Source organism: Syngnathoides biaculeatus, chromosome 15, assembly GCF_019802595.1.
Source record: "Syngnathoides biaculeatus isolate LvHL_M chromosome 15, ASM1980259v1, whole genome shotgun sequence".
In the NCBI taxonomy this organism is placed as follows: domain Eukaryota; kingdom Metazoa; phylum Chordata; class Actinopteri; order Syngnathiformes; family Syngnathidae; genus Syngnathoides; species Syngnathoides biaculeatus.
The window spans coordinates 6,995,691-7,018,458 of NC_084654.1; the positions used below are offsets into that span (position 1 = coordinate 6,995,691).

General features: G+C 45.4%; 1 protein-coding gene across 6 annotated transcripts in view; it reads right to left on the reverse strand.

Moving 5' to 3' along the window:
- The window catches only part of alk (ALK receptor tyrosine kinase), a 453,734-nt gene that overhangs the window by 68,756 nt on the left and 362,210 nt on the right, over nt 1–22,768 (reverse strand). For all 6 annotated transcript variants that reach the window (XM_061844090.1, XM_061844089.1, XM_061844092.1 and 3 more), the window contains one exon: nt 2,894–3,013. In XM_061844090.1, coding sequence (XP_061700074.1) covers nt 2,894–3,013 — 120 coding nt within the window. The remainder of the gene's footprint in view (nt 1–2,893; nt 3,014–22,768) is intronic.

The following is a 22,768-nucleotide window of genomic DNA, read 5'->3' on the forward strand; positions in this document are numbered from 1 at the left end:
GAGCTCCCATAGGCTACCGCCCAGCATCTTCCTGGCATCCCATTGGCTTAGAGGAAAGTCATGCTTTTAATTTCCCTTGGACACTCGATGTCACTGAATCATGCTACGGTTACACGCTGTCACACGCAAGCATACATTGGTTAAATATAACATTTTTGTGAGTTTTTCATTTGTGTTTTCTGCAAGTGTATTCATCTTTCTTCACCATGGCCCCAAAGAAACTGGAATTAAGTGGCGTGTGTGCGTACATTTGTACATATGTTTTCTCTCACCTGTCAAACGTTTATTTTCTCCTCTGCCCCCCACAATGCCTTTTGCTTGTCACTCACCCTATTCTTCACATAGTCACCCAACAGCAAAGGTAAATGAAAATCATTTTTATTCTTCTTTACATTATGTACTTTGAATGCTTATTTTGGGCAGGGGAGGGGGTGCGACGACGCAGTGTGCGACGGCGATTGATCCATGACTCTACTCTAAGAAATACACTGGCCACAAATGGCATGGGAGGGTTTTCAGGAGAAAACCCCTGCTGTCAGCAAATAATTAAAAGGCTCATCTCACATTTTCCAAAATCCACCTTGATGATCCTCAATACTTTTGGAGAAACATTCTGTGGACTGGTGAGTCAAAAATGTCATTTTTTGGAAGATGTGCAGCCATTACATATGGCAAATTCTGCTGTGTACCAGAAAATCCTTAAAGGCCAAGTGTCATCCCTATAAACATTCTAAAATAGTTATTGTAATGAAAAATACATATAAGATTATTCACTTCAATGTCTATATGAAAAAATAAATGTGAGCGAAGAGCGTGTCATCCATCCGCTTTACTGCGTTGTCATTGCAGGCGGCTGAGTGCTGCATTGTGGCAGAGTTTTTCAGAGCCGCTATCGTCCAGGAGCCCGTGCACGTCGCTGGCGAAGCGACGCAGCACCCTGACGCCGTACGACGCGCACATTGACACATTTCGTACGCGGATCTTTTTTACGTTATGAGAGAGAGATTGCGTGGTCCGCCCCAAAACTATAATTCGTCCAGCAATACAACAAGCCGGCATTTTGGCTAACACAAAATAACAAAAAGCTACCTTCCCGGAGGTAAAACTAATGGAAACAACGAGTCCACTTGAGGGCGGGTCTGTCCTTTGCGTCACTTCCTGCTTCTTCTCGAAAACAAATCCCTCAAGAGGATTTTCATGGCAGGAGTTACAAAAAGCTGAATACGTCAAAAACATGTTTTATAATGAAAAAAGCGTGGGTCAATGTCGGGTAACGTTTTTTCATTGATAACATACTAAAAATCATGCATTTCATGACAGTGGCACTTTAAGGTTAACGTCTGGCCTTCAGTTCATGCCCTCAAATTCAAGCACTCTTGGATCGTGCAGGAGGACAATGATCTGAAACACACCAGCACCTCCTTCTCTGAATGGCTCCCCAAAAATTTTATTAAAGTTTTGACGTGACCAACTCATAGTCCAGATTTAAATCCAATTGAGATGCTGCGGTGTGACCTTAAACGGATAGTTCATGTTAGAAAACTGTCCAGTATGGGGGAGATGAAACAAGTCACTAGAGTGGGACAAAATTCCTCCGGAGCAACGTTAAAGACTCATCACTGGTTATCACGAACAGTTGATTTCAGTTATTGGTGCCAAGGGTGGTACCCATGGTGCCCGTTATTAGGTTCAACGGGCAATTCGAGGTCATAAAGGTTTTTTGTGCCTTATTCAATCGAATTGTCATTTGAAAACTGGACTTTGTATTTCTTTGGGTGGTCACTGAGTGTTAATAATATTGGTTTTTGATGGTTTGAAACCTCTGTTTGCGATACATGTGCAAAAAAAAAAAAAGAAATGAGGAAGCGGGCGAATATTTTTTTATAGCACATTATATTCCTCCTCTTTAGCAGTCACAAGCCAGGTTGCGCGCAGTTTGTAGATCAGCTTCTCCATCTGTTTGCACTAGCAATTACGTTTGCATCCATTAGGAACACACAAAGCTTTCGTACGTAATTCCCTTAATCAGCCAAAAGGGTCTGCGTGATATGTCAAACCAGTTTCAAATTAAAGCCTCAGTACAAAACAAAATCAATTGTTTGGGCTTTAACAGGGCATGGAAGGTATAAAACCTTTTTCAGCTGCCAGTGACGGCAACTATAATGTAGAATAATGCAAATGCAAACATGCTAAATTTCCTGGGCACATCATCAGTAATGAAATCAAGAATAAGTTCTTAAACCACAAAGTAGATTTGGATTCATTACATTCATTTAAAGGCAGATTGCTTAAATGGTAAATTATTTCTGAGAAACATATGCTAGCCGAGGGTATATACAGTATATAAAAAAGATTTCTGATCCAGTTTACCAAGAAAAGAGTAACAACTCACTTTTTTTGAGAGAGAGAGAGGCCAGTGCTGGGAAGCTGGCTGGCTAAGAAAGTTTTAGAGAAGGTTTGATAAGACTAACACAAACGTATGACTTTCGATTTAGAGGTGCGTTTGTTGTTGCCTTACTAAAGGAAGTAAGAGAGTGTGAGCAGGAAAATGTCAAGTCTGTGGAACCGTCTCTATTGACATTCTTCGCAGACAAATTGAAGCATTTTACACTTCGTAACTGCCCGTCCTGCTCCACTTATTGCCAAAGGAGATCTCTACAGGACTCATGCTGTTGCGGGCCAGATACAAACCAGTGGGGGGCACGCCTACTTTATTACAGTCTGGGTGTCATGTCAAATGCAATGCATTTACACTAATTGGGAATCAGTCCATGAATGTGAGAGCGTGAAAGGTTGAAGCAGACTCAAAAATAGACAGAAAAAGAAACAATATGGCGGAAATAGCTTTCATGAAGCTGCAAAATAGCAATCTATCAAACAAATTCTCACTTACAGTAATCTGTGGTCGGGAAGTTAATCAGAGGAATACCAATGGATGGGGATGTGGGTGTGATCGGCAGTCCAATGGGGAACCTTGTTGTGCTACTGGCCACCGGTGGGTACTCTCCATTTGCTGAAAAGAAATATAACATTTTATCACCACAATATCGTATTTCAAACTCCTTGTGGAGTAGTGAAATGCAGTTGCTATCATATTAAATATACAGGTAAGCAGACTAGCACTACTACTACTAGCCCCTTACGCCAATGGGGAATATATGGAACCTGCAGCAAGGGTTTCATTCGGCTATAAAAGAGAGAGGGAATGCATACATCCAATTTTCTCTCTCCCTATCTCTTTTGACAGAGAATGGGTAAGCACATTCAGTTTGGGTCTTCTGTAGCAATCCATCAAGCCTGCAGCCCCAACCACATTTCCAGAACTGAGATCATATGCTTGCTGGTACCTTGATCTCATCCTGCTTAAACTCTCTCCTGGGGTGAATTCTTCTTGGCAAAAGGGCACCTGATTGGTTATTACTGCACAAGAAAGAGAAACACCCCCCCCACCCCACAAAAAAAAAAAAAAAGATGTTAAAGTAGGGGTGACTAATTTTCGCAGCTGTGGTTGGAAGCTGTCCTGGAAAATTATCACCTGTCCCCATTCTCTATGTGTTGGTGTGGTGAAAAAAAAAACAAGTTTTCACGGTTGCTTAACTGAAAACCAATATAAATGAGTCACTTTTGGTGCTGACGTCAATGCATTGCAATCAGTAGCTAGCATTAAACTATGTGAAAAACTCATTAGTTGCTCATAAACTTCCATCAGCTTGTGTGATAGGAAGATATATAAAATATATACAGTGGCATGAAAAAGTGGTTGCCTTCTTCATGATTTCCTTTTTTTCTTTTGCATGTTTGTCTCACTTAAAGGTTTCCTATCATCAAAAAATGTATATATTAATCAAAGACAACACCCGTAAACACAAAATGCAGTTTTTAAATTAATATCTTTATTATTAAATGAGAAAAAATATACCAAACTACATGGTTCTATGTGAACAAGTGATTGCTCCTCCTCTCCCAATAAAACATAACTGTGGCTTATCATACTTGCTGTTCAATTTCTCTAGCCTCACCCAGGGCTGATACCGCCACACCTGTTTTCAGTCAAGAAACTACATAATAGGCAATCCCTGACAAAGTGAAATAGAAAAGAGAGGCCAGACAAGCAGAGATCTGAAGAAATTCAGCAACAAAGGATAAAAGAACCACCGTGCAAAAGATTATAGAGCCATTGTTTGTTTGTCAAGTTTTGGGACTCCAGCAAACTACAGTGACAGCCATTATCCACAAAATCTGAAAACATAGAACAGTGGTGAACATTCCCAGGAGTGAATAGCAAACCAAAATTACCCCTAGAACAACGCTACAACTCATCCATCAAGTCACAAAAACACAAACACACAGACACACAGCAACAACGTTCAAAGAACTACAGGCCTCACTTGCCTCAGTTAAAGGGCTACTCTCATGAAATTAATGATTTTTAGTATGTTATTAATGAAAAAAAAAACGGCAGCCAATATGGGCCCATGCGTTTTTTCACCACAAAACATGATTTTGACGTATACAGCTTATTGTAACTCTCGAAAATCCTCTTGAGGGATTTGTTTTCCAGAAGAAGCAGGAAGTGACGTAAAGGACAGACCCACCCTCAAGTGAATTAGTTTGTTTCCACTAGTTTTACCTCCGGGAAGGTAGCTCGTTGTTCCTTCGTGTTAGCCAAAATACCAGCTCGTTTCATTGCTGGACATTGCTTGAACACTCGGGAGAATGGATTTACCCTTCATAAGTTTGCAATAGACCCGGTTCGTCGTGAAAAATGGATTGCACGAGTGCAGAGGACGAGAGCTTCATGGGTTCTAAATGACAGGTAGGTGTGTATACAGCTTCTAAAATAGTGATAGTTTGGGGCGGACCGCATATTCGGTCTCTCATAATGTAACAATAGATCCACATATGAAATATGTCGATGTGCACGTCAGACGCCGTCGGGCTGCTGCGTCGCTTTTCCAGCAAAGGCTGCGCTTCGGGCTCGTGGACCGCGGCGGCTCTGAAGAACCCAGCCGAGAATGCCTCACTCAGCCACGTGCGCGAAGTAAAGCGCCCCGGCTCGACGGTGTTGTTCATCGCGTACTGCGGCGTCTATGAACAACCCCCAAAAACCGCACGGCCCGGCTCCATTATAAGCCATCACGGCGCCGAAAATGAGCCACAGCGGCTGAGGCGCTGCGGCTTCAGCGAAGGCTGTGCGTAGGGCTTGCGGACGGCGGCGGCTCTGAAGAACGCAGTCGACAACGCAGTAAAGCTCCCCGGCTCGACGGTGTTGTTGATTGTGTAATGCGGCGGCTGGGAACAACCTCCTAAAGCAGCATGCCAAGCCAACGAAAATGAGCCACACCGGCCAGCTGCGATGAGCCGTGATGGCTCATCTCCGCCACGGAAGTGGATCGGACGGGAGGCGATTTGGCCATGATCGCATATCATCTGAATATGGCTTGGAAAAATAGTGTAATATTGCCCCGGTAACTTCACTCGGTTGTGTGGTGTCAGAAGGGGCGTGTTCATCTCCTATAGTAGAGTGCACCGCGTGTTTTCATTGGCGAATGTCCGGGTGACGGCACGGACAGAGGATGCAGCCAATATTGTGACCACTTGAATGTCGTAGAATGACACTTCTGCAACTTTGCGCAGGGATGACACATTTTCCGCTCACATTTTTTTTTCATATCGACATTGAAGTGAATAATGTTATATGTATTTTTCATTACAATATCTATTTTAGAATGTTTATAGGGATGACATTTGACTTTTAAGGTCTCTGTTTATGACATCACCATAAGAAAGAGACTGGGCAAAAATGGCCTGCATGGCATAGTTCAAAAACAAAAACAAAAACAAAACAAAAGTAGCTGCTGAGCAAAAAGAACCGGGAGGTTCATGTCAATTTTGCCAGAAGACATTTGAATGATCCCCAAGACTTTTAGGAACCTAGACTTAGATCTGACAAGACAAAAGCTGAACTTTTTGGAAGGTATTTCTCCCTATATCTAGCAAAAAAAAAACCCCACACAAAACAGTAAAATATGGTGATGGGAGAGTGATGGTCTGGGGCTGTTTTGCTACTTCAGAACCTGGAAAACTTGCTGTGATAAATGGAACCATGAATTTGGCAGTCTAGCAAAAAGTCCTGAAGAAGAATGTCCTTCCATATGTTCGTGACCTGAGGCTGAAACAAACTAGGATTCAGCAGCAGGAAAATGATCCAAAACACACCAGCAAGTCCTCTTTTGAATAGCTGAAGAAACAAAAGTGAAGACTTTGGAGTGGCCGAGTCAAAGTTGTGATCTGAATAATGTTGAGATGGTGTGACATGATTTTAAGAATGCAGTTCATGCTCAAATACTCTCCATTGTGGCTGAATTACAACAATTCTGCAAAGATGAGTGGATCAAAAATCCAACAATGTTCAAAACTCGTTATAAGTTATCACAAAGGCTTGATTGCAGTTGTTGCTGGTAAGGATGACCCAACCATGTATTACGTTTAGGGGCAGTCACTTTTTCCACAAAAGGCCACGTAGGTTTGGATTTCTTTTCTCCCTTAATAATAAAAATCTTCATTTAGAAATTCATTTTGTGTTTACTTTTGTTGTATTTCACTCATATTTATATTTTTGGGTAATCGGAAACATTTAAGTGTGACAAATGTGCAAAAAAAATAAATAAAAGAACTTAGGAAGGGTCAAACACTTTTTCACAATGCTGTATATAATAATATATTCAGTCTGTATAAATAAACATATTTAAAAAAGAGTGTTAATTCCTGGAAAAAAATCAACACTTACAAGTACTGTTTATGTTACTTTTTCAGGAGTCATTTAATTTTAATTTGTACAAGAATAAATAAGCTAGAGTAATATATGCACTCTGAACTTTTATTCAAAAAATTAATAAGATTAGCATTGATGAAATATTTATATCATTATCCATTGTACATCTTATCCTCACTAGGGTGATGGGCATGCTGTAGCCTCTCCCTAGTATCTGTGTGTGAGAGGCAGGGTACACGCTGACCTTTCATCCACAGGTTCATATGAAATTATCAAAATAGTATTGCTTTAAAACACATTGTAAGTATATTGTACTATATCATACATTTATATGGCTTGTCCGCCAACTGGGTGTCACTAGTTTAAAACCCGCCAATGTATTTTTGGGTTGTGAAAGTTTATGTGCATTTTTATTGGCTGTAACCTGGACTGTTGCTACATCATAAAACATCACATTTAAAAAAAACAAAAACAGTCTTGCTACTCCTGAGAACTATAGCAAACAAACTCTGTGGACTGCAGCTCGTTCGCAACACTCAGTGTTTTTGCTCATACCTATAATAAGTTTGAATATGGTGTGCAAGGATGTTTGTCTGGTGACCATTCCAGCATGTATCCTACAGGTAAGCTGTGGTTGTCATAACATAGCACGATGCTGTTTACCTTTACAACCCAATGTGGCCCATGAACATTATTCTTAAAATGTTGTTTCAAGGTAAGTGCAATATATCCTATATTATTCTTTAAAAACGCTTTGTGATGGGATTTTGGTTTTATGTTTGAAAAAAAAAATGCTCTAGCTTTAGTAGGCGGCACAGTGGCTCAGCTGGAAAGCGTTGACCACACAGTTCTGAGGTCCCGTGTTCAATCCCGGACCCACCTGTGTGGAGTTTGCATGTTCTCCCCATGCCTGTGTGGGTTTCCTCCAGGCACTCCGGTCCAACATTACTTGGACACTCTAAATTGCACCTCGGTGTGATTAAGAGTGCGGCTGTTTGTCTCGATTTGCCCTCCAATTGGCTGGCAACCAGTTCAGGGTGTACCCTGCCTCCTGCCCGTTTACAGCTGGGATTGGCTCCAGCACTCCCCATGACCCTTGTGAGGATAAGCGGCAAAAGAAAATGGATGGATGGCTTTAGTACTGAGATAACCTGTTTAGTGCAAAATAAGCACATCATCACTACTAATATGATTTACTATAACTCTCGAGGGTCACGAAACAGAGAAAGTGTGTGAGAGTACATGTTTCCAATGTCAGCATTATCAAGCACATACTTTATTTAATGCAAACTTCTTTCTTTCATGACATATTTGACATCTGAGCTGTGTAATTTGCCCACTTCATGAGAACAAATTGAGACAATTTTCTTCAAGGTCCCAACAATAACTTATGATCAAGTTGTTTTTTTCACCGGCGTATGTGACATTTTTTGTTTAATCTTCCAAACTCTGCCTTGCAATAATTAGCCTGACAAATGTGTGTGATGTGAAAAGATAGTCCATCCGTCCATTTCTTCGCCGTTTATCCTCACGAGGGTCACAGGAGTGCTGGAGCCTATCCCAGGAATCACTGGGCAGGAGGCAGAGTACACCCTGAACTGGTTGCCAGTCAATTGCGGGGCATGTAGGGACACTCAGACGCTCTCACAATCACATTTAGGGACAATTTAGAGTGTCCAATTAATGTTGCATGTTTCAGGGATGTGGGAGAAAACCCACGCAGGCACGGGGAAAACATGCAAACTCCACACAGGCAGGTCGGGGGTTGAACCCGGGAACTCAGAACTGTGAGGCAAAAGCTTTCCAGCTGCTCCACCGTGCCGTCATGAAAAGAAAGTAAACAATAGTATTCCATTGTTGCTGCTTTTATGTTAGAGCTTTACAATGTGTGATTTGTGTTATGTGATTTATGACATTGAAGTCCATAAGTGTCCTTGGTATCGAATGCTGATTTAAAAAAAAAAAAAAACGGACACTGGCAATTTTGACTTCCTCAGCCACTAAAAGATTGCATTTTCTGATAGAGCAAACGACTGCATTCAAATATTTGTCTCAAACTGTACCTTTTTATTTGGGTGATGATTTCAAAGCTTGAACACTTTTTATCCATTTGCATGCACTAGTTAGAAAATCAATGGCTCATTTCCAACACTCTAATACTCAAATGAATATGATCATTAAAAGCTCTGCTGGTTGAGAGCTCTGTGCAGATTTAATGGATCCCATACACCATACAAGTGAACACAATATGTTTGGTAGGTTGGATGAGTGGAAGGACTTTACACATCACCTCGCTGTAGTCTTACATGTGTTGTCTTAACACAAGTTCAGTATTTTGAGTGTGTGTGAGAATCTACAGGTAAATTATTATTCTGGGATTGTGGGAATACTGTAGGCTAGGCAGTGCTGCAGCATGCAGCAACTACCGAGCAAGTAGAGAGAATAGCATGAACCAGAGCCTTGAAAATCTGCTGAATAAGATTTAACTGTTCATTAGTAGGGTGCCGCAAGCAACCTGAAGGCCTCCAGAAGTGTTGTGTTGGAGTCAAACATTAATGAGAAATTTAATTATATTTCATGAAGAGTAGCATTGTTAGACACTCAATGTTCCCCAAGTATTTTGTTTTTTCCTCACATATACAATGCTGTTAAAAGGTATTGGCTCCCTTCTCAGATTCTGATATTTTTCCATAGCTTCCCCACTTAAATGACTATTAAATTAATTTTCAAGATCGTCAAACAAGTGTAAATATCAGACGAACAGAACCCAAGTGAATTTAAAATGCTGTTTTAAAATTGATTTCATTTATTCAGGAAAAAAGTTATCTGGCAGTTTGGGTAAAAGTAATTAACCCCCTTGTTAAATAATTTATAAATGTGGCATGATCTTTAGTTAATTTTCATTGATCACACCTAAGACTTCAGACTCTCCAGACTTGTTGACTCAAGAAATCACTAAAGATGAATATTCCCAGACAAAATGAAGTTAAGACAAAAGATCTCAAACTACTATCAAACAAAATGATAGAGAGAACATGGCAAAATATAATCTTTTGAACACTAGAATGAACACCACTGGTGACTGGATTGCTACAAACTTGAATCTCGGATGTTGAATCAGTGCTGTTTATGCCAACATGCCAACAAAGAAAAACAAAGAAACACAAAAGTTATTGCAAACAGTAAGATCATCGCAACAATCCATAGCAACACAACACATGAACATTTGACCTTGGGACTGGACAACGCTCGAGGGAAAATATTCTTGTTATTTGAAACCCAATAATTCATACTTAATATAAATCCATTTGTTGAAACCAAATTAATCTCAAGCTAAAAAGCAAGGATCAAAACGGGCGTGGTGGCCATTGGTTTGAGCTCAGGTGTGGAAACACCCATTTTGCCCCTCCATCCACCATGCTTGACTAGCTCTCTTGCAACTCGCTCTGGCAACATTCTCTTGGAACACGCGCTCTTCCTGGCTGGTGCTCAGCCTTTTTGGGTCTGTTGAGATCCACTTGTATCTCTCCCGATTAAAGCTACACGATCACACCCTCACCAAGGTGATGTGGACTTGTCAAAGAGTAGCCTCAACGGCTGAGCATATCTGCCCGTGCTTGAAGCAGACAGAAATGGGCACCACGTGCCTGCTCTGACCCTCCTAAGAGCAGCTATTCCCTCGGGCTGAACCTGGACACTCGACCCGTCTGCCTCGACCTTGGTCAATGCTTGTAAGTGCAGCCATCGAGCTTACTGAAAGTCCAGATTGATGAATATTGGGGTTAAACTAACGAGAACAGTGAGTCCTACTATGCGGTTGGTCATCCCATACTCACTGACTCCCCCCATTATTTCCCCCACAGCTCAGTAATGGTTTCGATATGTGCTTTGCGACTGACTGGCAACAGTCAATTGAGGGTGTAGTCTGCCTTTTGCCCAATGCTAGCTGGGATGGGCTCCTGTGATCCTTGTGAGGATAAGCGGGTTGGACAATGGACCATTTAAAAATAGTGTAAGTTTACCTGTGTTATATTTGTCTGATATTTATATTTGTTTGACAGTGCTAACCATTAGATGGGGAAACTATGGAAAAATATAAGCACAAGGCCAATACATCTTTACGGCAATGTAAACATACTAAAAAATCAGATTCACATGCAGTATTTTGAAAGGCCTGCACAACTTTTATTCGTAGTGCACAACTTCTATTCTTTTATCAAGCAATCCAAGGTTAGGCCAGAGACCTTTACAATTCTGAATGTCAATCCTTTAGGATTCTGACACATTTTGGGTTGTTCTATGCTTTTTAGATCAGTATGAAAAGGCATGCTTTAGTTCCTGCATGACTGTGGGTGTGGGTGTACTTTCGATCATTTTTACATTTATTTCCAGGTCCACATTGTCTGTGAACTGTGAGCAACAATATAGGTTCATGGCTAGAAAGAGTACCACAGATGCATTATTTGCCTTGAGGATGCCCGTGGAAAAGTACAGAGAAGGTGAGAAGGAGCTAAATTGTGTCTTTGTAGACCAAGAGAAAGCCTATGACAGAGTATCAATAGAGGAACTGTGGTATAGCATGTGCAAGTCTGGGGTGGTGGAGAAATATGTTAGAATAGTACAGGACATGTATGAGGGCAGCGGAACAGCGGTGAGGTGTGTCGTTGGTGTGTCAGAACAATTTAAGGTGGAGGTGGGACTGTATCAGGGATCCGCGCTGATCCTTTTCCTGTTTGCAGGAATAATGAATAGAATGACAGATGAGGTTAGACTGGAATCCCATTGGACTATGATGTTCGCAGATGGTAATGTGATCTGCAGTGAAAGCAGGGAGCATGCAGAGGAACAATTAGAAAGATAGAGGCACGCACTGGAAAGGAGAGGAATGAAGATTAGCTGAAGTAAAACAGAGTAAATCTGCATGAATGTGAGGGGCGGAGTAGGAGGAGTGAAGCTCCAGGGAGAAGAGATAGCGTGGGTGGATGACTTCAAATGCTTGGGGTCAACAATACAGAGCAATGAAGAGTGTGGTAAAGAACTGAAGAAACATGTCCAAGTGGGGTGGAACAGTTGGCAGAAGGTGTCTGGTGTTCTATGCGACAGAAGGGTCTCCGCTAGGATGAAGGGCAAAGTTTATAAAACAGGGGTGAGGATTAGAGATGGTGGCAGTGAAGAAACAACAGGAAGCAGAACTGGAGAGAGCAGAAAGTAAGATGTTGAGGTTCTCGCTTGGAGTAAACGGGTTGGATAGGATTAGAAATGAGCTCATTAGAGGGACAGCCAAAGTTGGATGTTTTGGAGACAAGGTTAGAGAGAGCAGACTTAGATGGTTTGGACTTGTTCAGAGACGAGAGAGTGAGTATACTGGTAGATGGGTGCTGAGGAATGAGCTACCAGGCAAAAGAGCGAGAGGAAGACCAAAGCAAAGGTTGATGGATGGATGATTGTGAGGGAGGACATAAGGACAGTGGTTGTTAGAGAGGAAGATGCACAAGATAGGCTTAGATGGAAAAAGATGACACGCTGTGGCGAACCCGAACGGGACAAGCCAAAAGGAGAAGAAGAAGAAGATTCACAAGTGCACATTGTGTAAGTTGTGCACATGTGTCTATATGCAGTGAAAATGTTATGGGATCGCAGGTTCAAGTGTGTCACAGCAAATTTGTATACCAAACATTTTGCGTATTCATTCATTTTTGGGGGTAGAGTGGTAGACTGGCCTTGAGTAGTGCTGTCATTCTTGAATAACTCATTTAAACAAATGAACGTACTGAGTGGAATATCTTCAAGAATTTACCTACTCCTTTCTCAGTTCAGTTGCTGAACGAGAAACTTCCCACTATAAGTCACCACTCAAGAGGCTGCAACAGTGGCTGGGAGCGAACAAACAAAAAAACAGGGCCAAAACAGCTAATTGTGCAGTCCAATACTCTCAGCCTTTAAGATTATCCAGTGATGTCACTATGTCATGAAAAAAAATGAACATCTTAAGCAACAACCTCTGGTGATCATTTAAGAACCAAATCAAAATGATGTGCCACCCTACATAAATTATCTGTCTCATTGTTAAGAATTATCTCATATTATTTTGCATTCAGAATCTGTTTGTACAAATAAGCAAGCAAATCCACTTGAAAAAAACTGTGTGACAACTTCATTATTGATCACTATGAACATGCTTGAGGGGCTTTTCCCTTCCTTTGCCCCAGTTGAACTTCAACAAGCATATGCGCTGCTGTGGCTGCTGTAGGGTGCACCCCATGCGGCCACCGGAGTACATGGAGCACCGTCTTCCTGGAGGATTTTTTTCCCTCTTCCTCTTTGCCCTGCGACATCATGGCTATCAACTCTGAGGCTGACAACTAACATCATTGCACTGAACCCGCTCTAACCGTTGGCAACCTGGGAAGGGATCATGGGGTGGAGGATCCTGTTTGCTGCTCCCTTGCAGCGCAACACCTACGGGGGTAGACAACACTGTAGCCCAAATAACACAAAAACACATTACACGTCAGTGAAGATGTCTTTCTTGGTGTTCTGGGCATCGTTTGATGGCTCACTGCACACTATACTGGTAAAACTCACCGAAGTTATTATACATGAGAAAGTGGTCAATTCTCCTGAATGGGCACTGCATGGAATAAGGGCACTTGGTGAACACATAGTAGGGGAAAGAACTCATGCCAGAAAGTATGCACCCTAGCATGCTTTTGTTGCCAAAACAATTAAATGATTAAATGAAAAAGAGTTTAATAAATATTCAGTACTAAATTGTTTTCAGTCTTTGCACATTTTCACGACTTAATATTTAATGGATTTAGAAACTAAACACGATAATGACTTTGGGGAGATTTAGTCATTTAAAGGCCAAGTGTCATCCCTATAAACATTCTAAAATAGATATTCTAATGAAAAATACATATAACATTATTCACTTCAATGTCTATATGAAAAAATAAATGTAAGGGGAGAGCGCGTAATCCTTGTGCAAAGTTGCAGAAGTGTCATTCTACGACATCCAAGTAGTCGTCATATTGGCTGCATCCTCTGTCTGTGACGTCACCCGGACATTCGCCAATGAAAACACGCGGTGCACCCTAACTATGGGAGATGAACACCCCCCTTCTGACATGGAAGCTCTTTTCGAAAAGGAGAACATCACACAACCGAGTGAAGTTACTGGGGCAATATTACACTTGTTTCGAGCCCTCGGGGCAATATTACACAATTGTTTCGAGCCATATTCAGATGATATGCGATCCCGGTTAAACCGCCTCCTGTCCGATCCACTTCCATGGTGGAGATGAGCCATCGCGGCTCATCGCAGCCGGTCGGTGTGGCTCATTTTTGGCGCCGAGGTGGTTTATCGTGGAGCCGAGCCGTGCTGCTTTAGGGGGTTGGTCATAGAGGCCGCAATATGCGATTAACAACACCGTTGAGCCAGGGCGCTTTACTGGGTTGTCGCCGAACGCGGCTGAGTGAGGCAGAGCCGAGCCGTGCTGCTTTTGGGGGTTGTTCATAGATGCCGCAATATGCGATGACCAACACCGTCGAGCCGGGGCGCTTTACTGCGTTGTCATCGCAGGCGGCTGAGTGCTGCATAGTGGCAGCGTTCTTCAGAGCCGCTGCCGTTGGGTGCCCGCAAGCTTCGCTGGCGAAGCAACGCAGCACACCGTCTGACGCGCACATCGACGCATTTCGTATGCGGATCTTTTTTACGTTATGAGAGATGGATTACATGGTCCGCCCCAAACTATAATTTGTTTTAGTTGCTGTATACACACCGATCTGTCATTTGGAACCCACGAAGTTCTCATCCTCTGCACCCGTGCAATCCATTTTTCACGACGAACCAGGTCTCCTGCAAACTTATGAAGGGTAAATCCATCCTCCCGAGTGTTCAAGCAATGTCCAGCATTGCAACGAGCCGGCATTTTGGCTAACACGAAGGAACAATGAGCTACCTTCCTGGAGGTAAAACTAATGGAAACAAATGATTCCACTTGAGGGCGGGTCTGTCCCTTACGTCACTTCCTGCTTCTTCTCGAAAACAAAAATCTCGAGAGGATTTTCATGGCGGGAGTTACAAAAAGCTGTATACGTCAAAAACATGTTTTGTGGTGAAAAAACGCATTGGTCCATGTTGGCTGCCGTTTTTTCATTAATATCATACTAACAATCATGCATTTCATGACAGTTGCATTCCTCAGGGTTTCATCATGTCGTTCAAAAGGAATGTACATACATCCGTCTTCAGCATCTCTCAACTATTTGGACTGATAGGCAATAAAATGTGACCGAGTCAAATGCAGATGGATAACATGGATGCCAGCTCTGGATTAAGAGTTTGCCAAGTGGAAAGTGAGCAAATCTTAGATACACGTTCTCACAGTGCTGCCGGGGGCCATAAATCACAAACTGAAGTGCAAATATCCCCTGGAAAATGTAATCTCTTTAACTAGAGGGCTTCTGACTCAATAAGACAGTGTTGACAAAAGGTGATCGTGTATCTGTAATCTAGACCAATAGAATATAAATCCCTCATTCACACGCTGTCCAAAGTGGAGCAAGGCTTTTTATTGATATACTCTATATCATAGCTTCTGACAAACACAGGCATTGTTTATGACTCAATACACTTAGAATTCATTGAAAGTGTTTAATATTGTAATGGAAGTCCGCAAGGCAGTGGAAGCTCAACATAATGTACCGCAATTTTACAGATATCACCTCTAATGGACCATTGGGACTGAACAATATGTCCAAAAAAAAACCAACCGTTGACCAGGTCTGGTAGTTCCAGGATTGGCCACTGTTGTTTACTGACGCTGTGGTGCAATACAGGTAGAGAATCAATACATGTGGACACGACTGAGAATGCACTCATCTTGGTTTATCTGAATGTTTTTCAGACAATTTTCATTCATGAGTCCAGGTTTTTGTTAGGTACTTCCAAGAAAAAACCCTGCTGGACATACTTTAAACGAGCCTTCACTTGGTGGGGTATTAAAGCAACCAATTAGGTGGTGGGGTCAATGTCACCATTCACGTTTACATGAGGCAGGCACGCCGCAACTGGTCAGAGCGCGAAATGCGTTCAGGAACACCGTGTAAGTGAAATGTGAATGTTTTGTTAAGTTCTTTTGTAATACAGTACATAAAAGTAAAATGAGATTGCTAAAAAAAATATAAAAGAATGCTTTAGCTAAACATTAATTGGACACTCTAAAGTGCCCCTAGGTGTGATTGTGAGTGCGGCTGTTTGTCTTGATGTGCCCTGCAATTGCCTGGCAACCAGTTAAGGGTGTGCCCGTTGACAGCTGTGATAGGCTCCAGCACTTCCGTGACCCTTGTGAGGATAAGTGGCTAAGAAAATGAATGGATGGATGCTTTAGTTAAAACACTGTATAATGACAGTGATAATGGATTGTTTTGGGTTTTTTTTCTATGTAATCCATCCATTCATCCAAGGTCACAGAAGTCCTGGAACGTATCTAAGCTATCATCAGGCAGGGAACACCCTAAACTTGTTGCCAGCCAATCACAGGGGACAGAGAAACAGACAACATCCGCACTCACAATCACATCTAGGGGCAATTTAGAGTCTCCAATTAATGCATGGTTTTGCGATGTGGGAGGAAACCAGAGTGCCCGGAGAAGACCCATGCTGTCACGGAGAGAACATGGAGTTGGGGCTGGGGTTCCTGTTGTACTGGGTTGAATGTATTTGATACACATTAAGGAAAAATGTCCTGTTTTTGTTTCAATTTCACAGAAAAATAAATAAACACCGTTCATGCAACAAGGTTTTAAAATGATTTTGAAATCATAGGGTGATAGCTACAGCTAAGGTGATCACAGAGACAGAGACAGGCAGGAGAGTACTTGGTGTATCCTCTGGTAGGAAAGGGGAGAATGAGACTTTGTGGTGGAAGCTCAAGGTACAGGAAATCATACAAGGAAAGAGGTAAGCGAAGAAGAAGTAGGACACTGAGAGGACTGAGGAGAAAGGAAAGGAATACATGGGGATGTGCTGTAGGGCGAAGGTACAAGTGGCAAAGGCCAAACAAGAAAGATATGTTGAAATGTATACCAGGTGTGACACAAAAAAAGGGAAAAAAAAACAATTCAGGTGGGCTAGACAGAGGGATAGAGATAGAAATGATGTGCAGCAGGTTTGTGTGATTAAGGATGGAGATGGATACGTGTTGACTGGTGACAGGAGTGTGCTAAATAGATGGAAAGAATGCTTTGAGAAGTGGATGAGCAAAGAAAATGAGAGAGAAGGAAGAGTAGAAGAGGCAAGTGTGATGAATACAATGTAGGAATGATGAGTAAGGGGGCTGTTAGATTCTTTAGTTAGTTATGATTTCATGCATAGAGACCACAGATGCATTATTTGCCTTGGGGGTGTTGTTAGAGAAGTACAAGGGGGCATGATGGCAAGAGGTCTATTATTTTTGCATCAAGCTCTGTATAGTGTATAGTGTATAAAAAGGGTATGCGCGGTGACAGTGTTTATGAGGAATATGACACACAAGTGTCTGGAGTGAAAATAATGTTATTTGGGGACAGGAACACTTATTTTTGTGAAGCCATTCATCAGTCATCCATTTTTGAACAATTTTGGAACCAGAAAGCACAGTACACAGCTCATGAACTTGACTTGCCACAAGATGTTAAGAAAAGGACACCATGTGATTGTCACGATGCGGGGCTCAAGGGTGGACCCAAATGCACGACTCAGGTGAGAGGTAAGCAGTGCGGAATAATCCTTTATTCGTTCCAATGTCGGTTACCAGGGAGTCAGTCCAAACAAGCAGCAAGATCAGCAACGGCAGGCTTACGGGGTAGGTCGGGAGACAGGCATTGGTCGGTACACGGGAGGTAGACGTCAGGAGTACGGTAGTGCGGGAACGAGGCACGAGAGGCAACGATCTAGCAGAGTCTCTGTCGTCCCCCGGGTCCTATATGTACTGGGTCTAATCGGAGGTCATGAGGCGCAGGTGTGACCCTTCCGATTAGACGGCCACGCCCAGCCCTGGCTGGAATCCAGGATCATGACAGTACCCCCCCCCCTCAACGGCCGGCTCTGGACGGCCCAGGCGCATCAGGGTGAGCCGCGTGAAAGTCCCTGATGAGGGAGCGGTCCACGAGGAAGCGGGAGGGGATCCAAGAGCGCTCCTCCGGGCCATATCCCTCCCAGTCCACCAGGTAGTGGACCCCCCTCCCTCTGCGGCGGGAAGACAGCAACCGGCGCACGGTGTACACCAACCCACCGTCGACCATGCGGGGGGGACTTGAGCGGAGGAGCCAGCGACGACGTGCGATTCGGGCGAAGTCTGCTGACGTGGAACGTAGGGTGCACCCTCATCGACCTGGGCAGTTTCAACGAGACGGCGACCAGGTTAATAACCTTGGAAACAGGGAACGGGCCAACGAACCTGGGAGCACGTTTGCGGGATTCCGTCCGCAGCGGGAGATCTTTGGTAGAGAGCCACACTCGCTGTCCCACTCTGAGCTCTGGTGCGGACCTCCTCTTGCGGTCTGCTGCGGCCTTGTAGGCGCTGCTCATGCGCAGCAGTGTCCTCCGAGCTGCTTCCCAGGTCCGTTTGCAGCGTCGCACCACGGCCAGGGCCGACGGAACTGTGGATTCTGTGACCAGTGCAGGAAACAGGGACGGAGGATACCCATGCACGACATGGAGTGGAGTCATACCTGTTGAAGCGGAGGGTAGGGAATTGTGGGCATACTCCACCCATTTGATGTGCTGGCTCCACGTGCTCTGGTCCCTGGATACCAGACATCGAAGACCGGTCTCTAATTCCTGGTTAATCCTCTCAGTCTGGCCATTAGACTCTGGGTGATGACCCGATGTCCGACTTGCTGAAGCGCCGATGAGGTTGCAGAACTCCTTCCAGAAACGGGCGCTGAATTGCGGACCCCTGTCCGAAACGATGTCCTGGGGTAGACCGTGGTAACGGACGACCTCGTCTAATACCAACTGGGCTGTCTGCTTGGCCGACGCGATCTTCGGGAGCGGCACGAAGTGGACCATCTTGGAGAAACGGTCCACTATGGACAGCACCACTGTGTTCCCTTGTGAAGGCGGCAGGCCGGTAACGAAGTCCATCGTGATGTGTGACCACGGACGGAAGGGGATGGACAGGGGTTGCAACTCACCAACGGGCCGTAGGCGGGAAGTTTTATTGGCAGCACACACCGGGCAGGCGTTGACGAACTCCCTTACATCCTTGCTGAGGTTAGGCCACCAGAACCTTTGTTCGACCACTGACCGTGTCTTCGCCATACCCGGGTGGCAGACCGTCTTGTTGGTATGGGCCCAGTTGATGACGTCTCCCCGCAGAGATGGGATGACGAAAAGACGGCCCGACGGACAATCCGCGGGTGGCGGTGTCTCTTCCAGGGCCTCCTTCACCCGCGACTCGAGCGACCAGGTGAACCCGGACACGAAGCACCCCGCTGACAGGATAGTAGCGGCATCTGAATCAGTGCGCCCTCCCTCGTGGATCCGCGAGAGTGCATCCGGCTTGCCGTTTTTGGAGCCTGGGTGGTAAAACACCTTAAAGTGGAAGTGGGTGAAAAATAGAGCCCACCTGGCCTGACGGGCGTTCAACCTCTTCGCGGACTTCAGGTATTCAAGGTTCTTATGGTCCGTGAAGACAACGAACGGTACTTGCGAGCCCTCCAGCCAGTGCCGCCACTCCTCCAACGCGCTCTTGACCGCCAGCAGTTCCTTATCTCCCACGTCGTAGTTCCTCTCTGCCGGGGTCAACTTTCTAGACAGGAACGCGCACGGGTGAATCCTTCCATCCCTGGGACTCCTCTGCGACAAGACTGCTCCGATTCCTGAATTCGATGCATCCACCTCCACCACAAACTGGTTATCGGGATCCGGAATAATGAGAACGGGCGCAGTGGTGAAACTTGCCTTGAGCCTGCCGAAGGCCTCCTGGCAGGTGCCGGACCAGTCGAAGGTGGTATTTGGCGAAATGAGCGAATGCAGAGGAGCGGCCACGGAACTGAAGTTCCTTATGAATTTCCTATAGAAATTGGCAAATCCCAAGAACCTCTGCACGTCCCTCCTGTTGGTGGGGGTAGGCCACCGCAGCACCGCGTCGACCTTCCCGGGATCCATCCGTATCTCTCCCTCAGCCAGGACGAAGCCCAGGAAGGACACAGATGCCTGATGGAACTCACACTTATCCATATTCACGTATAATTGGTGCTGCTGCAGACGCCGGAGCACCTCTCAGACTTGTTGAATGTGAGAGGCTAGGTCTGCTGAAAAGATGAGAATGTCATCCAGGTAAACAAAGACAGATCTGTTCAGGAACTCCCGGAGCACGTCGTTAATGAAGTTCTGAAAGACGGCCGGAGCGTTTGTCAGTCCAAAGGGCATCACAAGATACTCATAGTGCCCTGTGGGGGTGTTGAACGCCATCTTCCACTCATCCCCTTCCCGAATCCGCACCAGATGGTAAGCGCTGCGCAAGTCGAGCTTGGTGAAGATCCGGGCTCCCTGGAGGAGTTTGAATGCTGTAGAGATAAGCGGCAAAGGGTACCTGTTCTTGACTGTGATGTCGTTCAGTCCTCGGTAGTCGATGCAGGGTCGCAGCGTGGCGTCCTTCTTCTTGACAAAAAAAACCCCCGCACCGGCTGGTGAAGATGAGGGGCGAATGAGTCCGGCTGCCAGCGAGTCCTCGATGTAGTCCCTCATGGCTTGATGCTCTGGTCCCGTTAAAGAGAACAGTTTCCCTCTGGTAGGAAAGGTGCCTGGCAGGAGTTCAATCGCGCAGTCGTATGACCGATGTGGAGGTAGAGACTTTGCCTTAGATTCAGAATAGACCTCCCGTAGGTCATGATAGCAGGAGGGCACTGCGGTCAGGTCCAGGGCGGTACCAGGTTCCGTTAGCCGAACCGGCGCGACTTGAATACCCCTGTCTCTCCGGACAGCGAAACAACGACTGAGACAGTCCTCACCCCAAGTCTTGATCTGACCCGTGGTCCAATCTATGTGCGGATTATGTTCTTTGAGCCACGGACTGCCCAAGATGATGTCGCTACTACGTGCGTCGAAGACATGAAAGCTAATTCGCTCCGAGTGAGCGTCCGGAAAGCTCATACGTAGCGTCTGAGTACGATGTGTAACCCGACAAAGGAACTTGCCGTTGGCGGCATAGGCGTGACGAAACCGTTGCGTGGGGAAGGTTGCCGCCCCCAGCTCCTCGACCACGCGGGGATTTATCAGGTTTGCTTCCGACCCAGAATCTATGAAAGCCGTCACAGAGCATGAACGGGAGTCCGTTCCCAAGGTGAGGTGAAGAATGGATCTCCCTGACCCCGTCGCGGTGTACCGCACACTCACCGGAGTAGCGATCCAGATGTCAGAATGCCCTGGTCGAGTCGGGCAACGGGCGATCAAGTGTCCCAAACGCCCGCAGTAAAAACAGCGTCCCTCTCGTCGCCGACGTAAGCGCTCCTCCGCTGAGCTGCCAAGCCCCTCCACTTGCATGGCTTCCGGTGAAGCTGACAACACGGGTGGCCGGGAAGCGGAAACAACCGGACTGCGACTCTCCCTCTCCTCCTCCCTCAGGCCCTCCATCTGTCTCTGCACGGTGAGGCGCTGGTCCACCTTGAGGGCCAATGCGATGAGGGAGTTAAGCGAAGGCGGAAGATCCATGGCCACGAGGTGACCACGGATCTGTGGGGACAGTCCCTCGTAAAACGCGTCATGGAGGGCTTCCTCATTCCAGCGGCTCTCGGCAGCCCGAATCCGGAACTCAATGGCGTAGTCGGACACGCGGCGACGCCCCTGGCGAATTGTCATGAGTGACGACGCCGCCTGGCGTTCTGGAGCCGCATACTGGAACACCTGGGTGAGCGCGCAGACGAAGCTCGCCCATGAGCGGCAGGTCTCCGAGTTACGGCTCCACTCGGCGGTGGCCCATGCCTCCGCCCTCCCTGTCGTGTGGGAAATGACGAAGGCGATCCGGGAGCGGTCCGTGGGAAAAGCGGAAGCTTGCAGCTCAAAGTGGAGATCGCACTGCGCCAGGAAGGGCTTGACGTTACCGGAGTCGCCTGAGAACCGCTCTGGTCGAGAGAGCGGAGTGATGGTGGCACGGGGAGGCACAGGAGCGGCCGCGCTAGCTTGGGAGGCTAGCCACGGTTGCAGAGCTCCTGGATCTGGTGAGTCATACCCTGGAGAGCAGCCTCTTGCTCACCCAGGCGTTTGCCCTGCACTTGCAGCGCACGGCGAATGGCTTCAGAGTTGGCTGGGTCCATGTTCTTGGCTAGATCGTTCTGTCACGATGCGGGGCTCAAGGGTGGACCCAAATGCACGACTCAGGTGAGAGGTAAGCAGTGCGGAATAAGCCTTTATTCGTTCCAATGTTGGTTACCAGGGAGTCAGTCCAAACAAGCAGCAAGATCAGCAACGGCAGGCTTACGGGGTAGGTCGGTAGACAGGCGTTGGTCGGTACACGGGAGGTAGACGTCAGGAGTACGGTAGTGCGGGAACGAGGCATGAGAGGCAACGATCTAGCAGAGTCTCTGTCGTCCCCCGGGTCCTATATGTACTGGGTCTAATCGGAGGTCATGAGGCGCAGGTGTGACCCTTCCGATTAGACGGCCACGCCCAGCCCTGGCTGGAATCCAGGATCATGACAGTGATAAGTTGGAATACAATTTAAATCTTTGAATTTTCAAGATTTTTTATTCAGTATGTATTTCCAATAACTTTCTACTGTAAGCACTGGGCATTTTAGGTCATGAAAAAAGTTCAAAACTATAGCTTTATACGATACAATAATATGGGTGCATATGGCCACAAAAAGTGCTTCAATATTTCAGTCAATTTGCTGTAACGTGCAACACCTCGGTGCTATTTTGTCAGTTAAATCAAGGTCGCATATTATACAGTATGCAACTGTATATTGAAAGCTGTTAATATTCATTCTACTCAGTTTATCA